Genomic DNA, 12,002 nt, shown 5'->3' with positions numbered 1-12,002 from the left:
AACGGACGCATTAGCCTCCCACTGCAACTTGAATTAAACTGCTCGGGTTTCCCTATAGTCATAACAGTGGCCTTGGAAAGATGGCAGCTGTGAGATACAACACATGCAGATAAGACTCTGCTCTCACCAGTTCAGACACACGCTGGCTCTGGTAAGTAAGAAGGGAGTTGGTAGTGGCCACACCAAGAAAGGGACTTCTCAAGGACAGAGACCATATCTTCCCCTCTTCCCCCTGACTGGAATGTCTTTGGTGTCCATATGGAATTATTAAGGTCCACATTGCAATTCATAAACTATATTCAAGATGGCATGCTAATCTTATAAATCTGGGAATAAAGAAATGTGTTTTATTTCATGTGTTCTCACATGATACCAATAGGCTGATTAAGACCATATTCTACAGATTTTCTTATAAGGCTCTTATTGGGACCTTCGGTCTTCATTCAAAGAAAAATCCCCATAATATGAACACTAGCTTGTGGTAAACCTCCACAAATATATGCTGTGATATAATCAACATCAATTCAACTCAGTTGAACACTTCCATAATAAAAAAAAAGAGTAATCTCTTGTCTTGTCCTCCCATTGGTGAAAGGCCTAGCTCATTCATGCTGAGCCCGCCCTGACAGTTTGACTAACGGGGAGCATTATCTTTAATCAGAACTCTTTGTGTCATTTCCTCTGCCCCCACCATCTGCTTTGCTCTAGAAAGCCTGCATCTGTATGCGCCACACTTTCTGAGCATCTCATTTCACTGGCTAGAAGCTACAGCAAAGCCTATGTAGAGTATATGGGTGGTGTCTGGGTTGAAAAGCTGTACAAGTGAGAAAACATGAGTGAGACACGACAGCAAAAAACACACTGAACTGTGTCTGTCTGAACTGCATGGGTGGATAGGGTATTGTTTATCAGGAAGTGGAGAAGTAGGGAAGCAGATGTAGCTTGTCACGTCATCAGAGCCCTCATGCTTCACAGCATCCCATTAACTTCACCTCAGACCAGTACCTAGCAGCACTGGCGGAACTGAGGGGTGGCAAAGGGTGGCATCTGCCACCCCAGCAAAAAAGACTACCCACCCCAATCTCCCCATGCAAAAAGTGTCAATTATAGCACATTTCATTCAATGATATTAATATGATTATTTTGGGCATTATTCAAACTACAATGTTTATCAATTTAAGGTGGCATCGGGTCCCCCCTTCCCTACACGCCTCCATGCCATGCTTCAACCACCCCAGGTGAAAATGTCTAGATCTGCCACTTCAAGCCTCTCTAAGGGAGTATCTGTAATTTATCTGTGAGTCTGATGACGCTATTCACATACAATAATATGGTAATATTATTAATGGTTGTAATATGGTAAAAAATCCACAGACTTCTCAATATGTATTGATGTAAGTATGCAAGACATATTGATGCAAGGGAAACTGAATGGGCATCTGATTATCAGACACATCTTTGTCTCACTGAGCAACATTTTACGTTTTATGATGAATAGTACACTGGAGACAACACAGAAACATGTTGATGTAGACCTGCTAGTAGCAGTCAGTGGCGTGGCCTTGTTCTTTGGAAGCCTCTCCAATTAGAGTTCCTAGAGTTGTAAACAGTGACTGCACACAACACCCACAGGGGTCAATAATGTCAGGCACTGGTTGACTGAGTTCATATTACTGTCCTACTTTTTAAAAGCTATTTTACAGTGAGAGCTGTTCTGCTTTACTGTATGTTTATAGTTTGTGTCAGAAGTACAAAATATTTAAATGTGTGACAACTTATATGCAAATTAGTGTGGTGGACGTTTTTGACTAGACAGATCATGGACAACTTACACTGTAATAGGCTGACAAATAAACCAAAAATCTGATATTACCCTACAAGATCCATAGCCTACTGAATATATCTCACGACAACCACATAAAAGTCGCCCCTTCACCGAGGGAACATCCTGTTTTATCCTGTACTGAAAATGTGCAGCCTTTGTTTACTAATAGGCTGTGTTTGAACGTGTGTCCTCCGTCCTGGCTCTCTCTTCAGAAAAAAGTGTGCTGTCAAACAATCAAAACCCAACACAGGCAGGATCTCATCCTCCTTGGATAAAGTATGTTAATTCGATCACTGCTGTTACTATGTACAGATTGCGAATGCCAAAAACATGCGTATTCACAATTAAAGATGCTGAAAAGCAAATTCCATGATTTGCTTCTCAGTACATTATATACGTGTGAAATTAGTTCCTGAAAGCATGTGCGAAGTGCAAAAACTTTGTCGCACTGAAATGTGGAGTTTCACCGTTGAACAGTTTCTCTTCCGTTTTGAGCTCAGGTTTTGTATAGGCAGAGCCAAAACCCAACCTATCTACGTCACAGCGACCTATCTACGTCAAATCACAGACGGTTGCATTCTGTTAATCAGCTGGTACGAGGCAAAGACAAAATAATTAACACATAAAACACTCAGAGACTGCAGGTAGGTCTGTTCTGATATCTGCAATTGATTTAGCTAGTGTTGCTGTTGTTGGTAAATTCAATAAATTAGAGGGGGCAGAGCTTCAGCTCCTTCAGGCGACACGCCCCCCCCTCAAGCAGAGAAGACTGCTGATTTTCTCACAAGTTCAAAGCCTAATTTAACATACTTGTCTGTTCTTTTTCATTAGAATTTGGATGGGTAAACAACACATTCTTCAGTGGTGTGATGAACTTAAAACTCATTTTCACTTTACAACATCTTTAAGGGAAATCACCAATCCGCAAAAAAACACTGTTAATGCGGTAATGAGAGTTTGGTTTTAATTGTTTGACTGCACAAGTGTGTTTCTATGTGTTTTTGGCATTTTCAATCTGCACACACAGTAACAGCAGGGATCTAATTCACCAATGTTATCCAAGAAGGATGAGATAACACGTGTGGGTTGTAATATCTAATTTCAAGCTGACATCATGTTGGAGCCTGTCATGACATCATCAAGAGAGCCCTCAACTGCTATAACAAACTGACATATCTGACCTCCACTGCAATAAAAAGAACAGCTCTTGAAGATCATGCCTAGTCCAATTGGCTAATGGACTGAGATGCCGGGCTTGTAAATGTACGTATTAAAAGGATGACAGATTGAGCATCAGATGTATACAGGGTGTTCTGTGGGTTTCATCTTGGCAAAAAATCTAAGGACCAAATGTGTAAAAGAATTATTTAAAAAATTGCATTATGACATGGTTGTTTAAAGAATAAAAATTAATGACAGAGCTAATTAACCAATTGTAGCCTATGTAGAATACAACACAGTGTACTTGAGTAGTCTATAGGGTTATTTCCCCAATAACCTGTGATGCTCAGCAAGAGTCTTGAGTCCATAGCTGACAAGCCAATTCTGATAAGAGTCATATAACATTAACAAAGGACCTTGACTTGATACCCCACAATTACCTTTGATTTGATATCTAATTAAAGGTCAAGAATAATCAAATTCAGCAATGTCCCTGAAATTACTAATCTTAGCCAAAAATTACATATTAAAGTAAGTGTGCACTGTATTGCATGACTGATAGTAAAAATACTCAAATAGCTGGTCCAGACTGCAGGAAAATAATCAATAGGATCAACTTTATTTCTGCAGAAAAACACAGAACTAATATAGAACATGGTGATCAACCAATCTTATAAAAAATATATATATAATAATAGTAAAAGTCCAGACCAATTTGTTTCATTTTCCTATCATGGGACCTCTGTCCAACCATTTCCTGTAGGTGTCATCCAAAGGAAGTCTGGCATTTGCTATTGGTCCCATAATTAAGTTTTGGATAGGATACACACAGACACATGTTTAGTTCATGGCAAAGGACAGGAAATATAAAGACAAAACCTAAAAGCAGACCGGTAATCAAGAGATTTTCTTTGTAAATGGAGTCAAGGTCTTCTGACAGAGAATATTCTTTGGGATTTTAGGATTTATGGTACTGTTAATTAATGTTACTTTAGTTATCAAATTCTACAGGTAGGCCCAGGCTATACAGTGTAGTCAGTTTTCCATTTGGAATCTATTAAAAACCAAGGAAAAGACTAATCTTTAATGGTAAGATTCCCTATATATGAAGATCTTTTTAATTAACAAAAATTAATATTACACTTTTAGTACAGTCATAAAAGACACCCCAATCTATAGACTTTACAAGGAGTGGAAATCTGAAGCCTCAAAGATAAAGTCGAACAAGGAAAATGTCTGTGTGAGCCGTGTGTCTGTCAAAGCAGGAACTGGGAGGCGTTCTGGGCTGAACTCTGAGGGCAAGGACTTCCCAAAGCCCCTCTGCAAAACAACACCAACCCACCGTCCCGACCCAGCAGCTGACAGTGGGCCTGAGCCTGTTGTCTCACAGCCTTCAACCCCGTCCTTTCTTTTCACACACTGAGGGCTTTTAAAATGGTGACACAGAAAAGCAGAAGCAAGCATCACTTTGCCGATATGATCTGTCTGGTATGTGCCAATGCCTTATGTGAACAGACATGTTTGTGGACTGATGTCAGACACAACAAGGGACAGGACGTGGGTAGCTCTTACCAACCATACGGTTGGATGTTCGATTGCCACTCTAGAACTGTAAACATCTTAGGATTTTCCGTTAGAAGGAGACACAAATGTAAGTATGTCAGCCTTACATATCCGTCCATACCATTTATTGTTTTTGGAATGTAGGATCTCCCAGCAGATCAGGGACCACAGTAAAAATGAATGACAATTGTCATCTTAGGAAGAGGAAGCAGTGAGGCCTTGTAATGGGAAACACCAAGGTCATCCCCTACTTCCCCTACTCACTATTATTACTACCATGTTTTGGGACAACATCATTTTGTAAACTTCAGTTGAAAGAACACATTTACAGAGGATTATCAATTATTCCACAAAGAAAGTAATTTACTATGACATTAATAGTATGTTGATGACTATTCAGGTATTCAATTTATAACGTACTATAAACAAAGGCAAATTAATGTATATGTTCACAGGAGGCGGTAATGTATGACACATTGTGTCTGACTAGTGAGTGAATAACAGACAGACATAAGTAAGCAGCCGTGTGGTACATGTGTTAGATTAGTCAGTTGTTTTCATTTTCCTTCTGCTTATTCTGGACGGCAGTCAACAAAGGGAGCCTGACCACTCCCACCAGCTCTCAAACACCGCCCATGTCTGTTGCCTCGGTACCCAAAAAGATAATCAAACTCCGAACATGTGATTCATAGTGGCTCTGTCATACAGAACAATACTCTGCCTTATCCAGACACAGGGTATGTGTGTTTATGTGTGTGTGTGTGTGTGTGTGTATAAGAAGGCCTAGACATCTCCATAACACCGTTGCAAATTACTACAGGCATACACTGCTCATGTGAATGTGAGGCAACAAGATGACAGCTGATAGTAATGAGTCATCAATAAGACCTTAAGGCGCTTGGAACCAAACAAAGGGGGAATTTTTATGGTGGAACACATCTACACTCGCTCATCAATTGTTAGTGTTGAGCTTCAACTGTCACTGTGTTTTGCTCTGTGACTCTGCAATCATTTGCATGTCATAATTGTGGTGGAGCTTTCAGTTTTCACAGAAGATTACGTAACCCTGGGAAACCAAGTTAGTTAGCCAAGTATGGACACTCTGATCATTATAACTGTGTTCTCAGAGTAAGCCTAAGAAAAACACCTTGGCACTGGTATGCAAGAGCCTGCAGTTGCTTAAAATATCTCCTAACATTAAGATATCGAGCAAGTCAGATGACAGCAATACTGCTGTCTAAAAGGGCTGCATTGTCCACATGCTGCCTCTCTCAGTTAAAGTGGAAGGAATTTTTGATGGGTTAATTTCGGTGTTCACAAATTGGCCTGTTCTGGACATTCCATCTTGTTATGCAGTGTCTGTGTAGACTGTGTGTTTGGTTGTTTATTGGCCGAGACTGGGATACGGTGGGGAGGAGGATTAGGAGCAAGAAACTCCACCCTCTCATCTGAACAAGGCCAATAAACAAACCTATGGCGTATGCCTGGCAATGTTGATTCTAACCATAAATACTGTTTATACAGTATTTCAATAGTAGATGTCAACTTCTCGTCTGTGGCAGTGCAGCTGCTGTTTCCTACTGACCCCGGTGGTCCCTGTGTCAACACTGGCTGGCTTTAAGTGGAAGACAATAGGGAAGCCAGTAAGTGTGCATTTGAAGACACACAAGGATGGACTTTCAGATGAAACAGAAAGATGACATCATGGCCAAGCCAGCTCATATGAACTTGGGGAGACCTTGTAATGCAGCACCATATAAACACATGTAATACTGTATATGTAGGCCTATTTATCAGATTATGCCATAAAGCTCTTTATCTACAATCATTAATCCTAATATAAGAAGTAATTAGCAGGGTAGAAATATACAGAAGACAACTTCAGAACTTCTGTCATGACACTTTGGCTGAGTCAAGGCTGAGAGTTTTGATGACAATAGAGTATCTTGTCTATCTTAATTTACCACAAGAGCCTAATTAGGTAAACAGAGAAATAATATGTATGATTAGCATCGTTATCTACAAAAACGATTGGATGTGACTAATAATTTTGTGAGGAGATAACTGACCCAAGTAGAATGGGAGTAAACGGTGTCCACAGTAAACAGAGCCGCGTTGAGAGAAGCCTCTATCGAACAATTATGAAAGTTGGCCATAAGGTACGTTCAGACTTATCCAACCTAGCTACACATGTGGTGTGTGTCAATGGAGAGGTGAGAAGATGAGGCAACACGTTGTTTCTCTAAATATCAGTTTGGTGCACCTGCTATTATGAAACGCATCCTTAGTTTCACAGCATGAAATACCGGCCTTTCCGATTTAGTGATAAACATTACATTTGGGCTCAATATTAGGTAATGTACCTTGAGACGGCTGCAGATCACTAACTGTTTAAAGACTGCCTTTACTTACATATCTTCTTAGTTTTTTCTCTGGCGGCGACTTCCTTAGCCAACCTTGGAAGACGATTTCTCCACCGCTCATGTTTCAATCGTTTCTTCCGATGCCTATAACAGCTCCTGATGTATTTTACTATCAATACAAGTCCCAGTGGTTGCCAGATCATACAATGGGCAAAAATAAATAGTGCTATTGGACTCCGTCAGACTTTGGTGCAGTCCGCTCCCCCATTTAGTAAAGGCTGGAGTCGAAGGGGTGTTGTCCTTGGTGTCACGCTGACCTCGCGCACGGATTCCCACTCCAGCGCGCAAAGCACTCTTCGGGAATCACGCAGGACCAGTGAACACCAAATCGCGGGTAAACCAACTGACCCAGTGATGTAGGAAGTAGTGTTGAGTGTCTGCAGTTTGTTTTCCAATTCACACCACGCCCACTAAAGTAAAGGGATGGGCTGCAATAGGATGAACTGATCAGGATGGGAAGAGCTGCCTTCTTTACGCACAACAATTAAAAGAACCCAAGGAAACGTAAAATAATGCATAAACAGCGAACTGAAAATAAGATGCCGAATAGTTATAGGCTATAGTTAGATGCTGACTTTTGAAACATATATGAAAAGGTACTTTTAGGCTAGGGTATGAAACATACCCCTAAGAAAAGTAAATACAGTTGCGAGTCTGTTTGTCAATGACATTTAGTAAATAGTCTATTTACTATCTTTACTCCAAGTTGTCAGAATATTTCTTTATTGTTATCCGGCATGTGGTTTATAATGAGCTATTGACAGGATGAAACATATTAGCACAACTGGGAGAAAACTAACATGGCTTTGTATGACCCCATCTAGTGGATGTACCCTTAAAGTGTCTGACATAGCACTCAAACACTAATATACACCACAGTTTGGTACACTATATCGTAAAAACAAGCATCAATTATATACATTATTGTCTCATATACCTTATGTTTCAGAAATGAATAAACATACAAATTCCAATGGTTTGCCTTTACTCAATACTCAGAGAACAATGCAATAACAGACAAAACATCCTGCAGTTTACAGAAGGCAAGAGTGGGAAAACCTTGGAAATGGAATAACGTCTTTGATATTGTCAACCCCTAGTACACACTGCAAGTATCGCTCAAATCCCATTCCAAACCCACCATGGGCGACAGACCCAAACTGCCTCAGATCCAAATACCTGAAAAGACAACAGTCAGAGGTTAATACTAGTGTTACAATAAATCTATGTAAATCACATCTACAGAACTCACAATAGAAAAACGTGTATTACCATCTGTATGTTTCTTCCAATCCAGCCCTTAAAACATACATGCCAATACATTAGTTTATTTACATTCTGGTCACAATCAAAAAGCATACCTTGTGTGGGAACTACTGTATATGGAAACTTAAGAGTGTGTGTACACTGTTCTTACTGCGCCAGACGAGTCGTAAGGAGCTCAAGCCTGTCTTCTCTTAGGGAGCCCCCACAGAGCTCTCCAACTCCTGGTACAAGGAGGTCCACTGCTGCTGCCTCAAGACACACAACAATGGAGACTCAGGTAACTAGAAGAGACTCAGGTAACTACAAATTACATTTGTACATTACATTTACCCACAATGGCAATGGTTAAATAGGTACAGTTCACTTTCCAACCAGGACAACAATATTAACAATGAAAGTGTATTTCAAAGCAGCTCAATCGGATTTACAAAGGGCCTTACTGTGTGTTTAGGATGGTCCTGGTTGTCTCTTGCATAAAAAGGCTTTAGCTCATAGGGGTAATCGGTGACAAAGAGAGGTAAGCTGCCACAATGTTTCACCAGGTACTTTTCATGTTCCGTCTGAAGGTCACAGCCCCACTGACACAGAAAAACAGTCAGTATTAATTATGGTGTTAGATTCTTAGCTCATCAAATAATGTAGTATTTCAAAATGTTGTACATAATTGTATATGATAAGGAAAATATTGTATAGCATGCCTTCAAAATAGAGCAAAGAGAATGTATGATCTTACATTTGTATTGAAAGAAAACATCTGTGAGCTGTTGTTCAGGATGTCTATGGCCTCAGTGTATGTGATCCTAATTGAAAGAAAGACAGCCATCACATTGTGACTCAATGATCTTCAGTTGGTGGATGTTAAAGTGGCTGAGAAAAGGTTAAACCTTTTTCACTATGAATAGAATACACGATGATACACACTTACACATTAAACTTCTTCTTCAACATAAGATCCACAATGTCCTTGGGAGAAACAACACGTAATTACATTTAGATTGAGAGAATATGGAACACCCATACAGTAGATACTATCAGAATGAAACTTCCTTACCCTCTGTCCAGGTGCCACATGTTTGTGAAATAATTCTACATCATCAGGACAATTTGCTAAGAGATGCTCTGTAGTAGACCTGAACATGTCCTCCATGACCTGGAAAAATATGGGGGTCCAAGTCAGTGAATCAGTTATGGTATTTGCTTTTAAGCAAAACTAGACACCAGGTAACATGATGGAACTGTAGGGCTGTATTGGTAGAGATCTGAATAATGAAACCCCAAATAAGTAATACGACACTTTCATACACTTTTCAAAGTTGGATTCATTATTAATATTATGAAGATATTATTACCCAGTTGATTCTCTGCCATCATATCAAACAGTCTTTTAGTCAGGGACAAGCAAACCCAATTGTCCCCAACATCCCAATATCAATGATCATCTATGGGCCATGGACTTGCCTTCATGAGGTCCGCTAAAGATTTGGTGAATGAGATCTCAGCCTCCACCATGTAGAACTCAGCCAGGTGACGTCTGCTCTGAGAGTTCTCTGCTCGGAAAGTCGGCCCAAATGTGTAAACTCTGGGGAAAGCCCTTCAGGAGTAACGTGATGTAAGTAGAGTTTTGAGAACAGTGAACATTTAAGTGTAACTTAGTTGGGTAAAGATAGTAAATATAATGGGACATGTTTTTATTTGTGGCTATAGCGGTGTACGGACCTCACCCAGACATCACCTCCAAGTGCAGTTGTCCAGAGACAGTCAGGTAAGCAGGGACTGAGAAGAAGTGTGGGTTTTCTTTATCCTGGTCTGTTCCCTGGCCTGAAGGCTGTGGTAAGAAGGACATGTCAGCCTGGTTAAGCTGGTTAACATTATCTGTTAAGACCAAATTAAAAGGCATCCTTTATCTATACAAGACATACTCACCTCAACCTGGAAAAGCTCCCCTGCTCCTTCACAATCATTTGAACTGATAACTGGGGTATGAATCTGGATGAATCCATTGTCCTGCGCAATTACAGATCAAATTATGGTGAAAATTGATACACATTCAATTCAAAAGCTAGTTATACTAACCTACTATATGTATTACCTTGAAGTATGACTGGATGGCTGCTGTAGCCTCACTGCGTATTCTCAGTAAGGAGCTGAATACATTAGTTCTACATCTCAGATGAGGAAATTGCCTTATGTACTCAAGGCTATGCCTATCCTTAATTTTGAATGGAAAGTCCTGCAACAGAAAGAGAATTGTGTTTTTCCCACTCGATAGTGAAAAACACAAGGCTTGGAGTGGATGCCACCCCATGTATTTAGTATAGGATTGTTTTTGATTAGGTATCTAGGACAATTTTGTTAATTATAACCTTTTTTTGGCACCGTTTATAATTCCCGTTCTGGCATGTGGCATAATCCTTCTATTACTTACAAAATCAGTGTTCTCGGTTTATGTTATTTCTTATGGTAATGTAGTCCTATTAAAGATATTTTGATAAAATACATTGATTATCTAAATGTTGTATGGGCAGATACTTACAACAGGGTTGCATTCTCCCACTACGTGTATTTGGTCTGCTTGAAGTTCCACATCTTGTTTTCTACTGGGACTCTTGACAAGATTTCCAGATACTTCCACAGCGCTTCCAAATGTGAGCAGTCTACAGAACAGAATAGACAATTGTAGTGTCTCGTGCAATATTAACTAGATATATGGACAACAAATACACAATGCTCCCACCTGTCATTCAGATCTGAGCTGGCCACAATCTGTAGGGATTGTAATGAGCTGCCATCATTCACGTGAAGGAACAAGTTATCCTTCTGCAGTCTGACAGAACGAACCCATCCCTTGCGATGGAAATAACAATACATTAAGATGACATTATCCTAAAGCTAGTCTTCTGTAGTGAGATAAAGTAGCAAGTTAAGATTACCTAACACAATATGGAAACAACAAAGTACCTGGACAGTAATGTGTGCTCCAACTTCTACGCTTGAAATTGCTTCGCATATTCGTTGTTTTCTGTTTGTTTTATGGCAGTAAAATCTACAACTATTCAGTATTCTTCTCGATGCTACAAACACACATGCACGCACCTTAGCTGGTAACATTATAGCAAGTTAGCTTGTCTACTACTGCGATTATAGCGACTTAATCGATTGACCTGTTTCGATTTGGCAAATCCAAAAATGCATTTCTTTAATAAAGGCTTCATTCGTTTTTTTTTTCTACATTCTGGGTTGTCAATTTTGAAGAGTTGACATTCACGTTGAACCTTTGAGCGTTTACCGCTTCCTGGATTGTTACGTCTCTCTTGTTTGAGTTTGTGGCTATTGGTGCAACTTGATCACGTTCTCTGCAACCAACAAACCAATCGGCTTTTGGCATGTGACATAGGTTTTCGGGAGATGTAGTTGTTCCACGGAATCGTAATGTAGGTTTTGACAAAGGCATACTGATTTCAAACAAGGATATTAGTAGTTTCCATAGTAGGTTTCCAATTCTTTATCCTGCACGTAACATCACTAAGGTCGTGGCAGACAATCTGTAGTTTATTGTTAAAAGCGAAAATTGTAAAGAGAGTAGACCAATAGTTTAGTTGCATAGTGTAAGTGAACTTTGACAAAATGTACTTTAGAAAATAGACTACAGTAGTTTGCAGTAGATGCATTTCAATTATCCTTGGCTCACACTGTACAGACGATGAGTGGAGGAAATTCAAGCATTAACACAATTATATTATAATATGACCAATATGTCACAAAAC

The 12,002-nt window shown here is 39.7% G+C and overlaps 2 protein-coding genes across 3 annotated transcripts in view; both read right to left on the bottom strand.

Moving 5' to 3' along the window:
• The window catches only part of gab2 (GRB2-associated binding protein 2), a 29,302-nt gene extending 21,903 nt beyond the window's left edge, over positions 1–7,399 (bottom strand). For both annotated transcript variants that reach the window (XM_047035724.1, XM_047035725.1), the window contains exon 1: positions 6,962–7,399. In XM_047035724.1, coding sequence (XP_046891680.1) covers positions 6,962–7,033 — 72 coding nt within the window. In that variant the 5' untranslated portion in view covers positions 7,034–7,399. The remainder of the gene's footprint in view (positions 1–6,961) is intronic.
• A 279-nt stretch (positions 7,400–7,678) lies between these two features.
• nars2 (asparaginyl-tRNA synthetase 2, mitochondrial) lies at positions 7,679–11,555 on the bottom strand. Its single transcript, XM_047035726.1, has 14 exons — positions 11,197–11,555; positions 10,973–11,082; positions 10,772–10,892; positions 10,328–10,468; positions 10,162–10,242; positions 9,960–10,063; positions 9,697–9,829; positions 9,290–9,388; positions 9,164–9,201; positions 8,972–9,038; positions 8,679–8,816; positions 8,390–8,487; positions 8,245–8,271; positions 7,679–8,151 (listed from the first exon to the last, which is right to left on the bottom strand). Exons 1-14 carry the CDS (start codon positions 11,344–11,346, stop codon positions 8,007–8,009), a joined length of 1,452 nt encoding a protein of 483 aa, XP_046891682.1. The 5' UTR covers positions 11,347–11,555; the 3' UTR covers positions 7,679–8,006.
• Positions 11,556–12,002: the final 447 nt, after the last annotated feature.

Source organism: Hypomesus transpacificus, chromosome 15 (assembly GCF_021917145.1).
Source record: "Hypomesus transpacificus isolate Combined female chromosome 15, fHypTra1, whole genome shotgun sequence".
Lineage (NCBI taxonomy): Eukaryota > Metazoa > Chordata > Actinopteri > Osmeriformes > Osmeridae > Hypomesus > Hypomesus transpacificus.
This window is presented reverse-complemented; position numbering and strand designations above follow the sequence as displayed.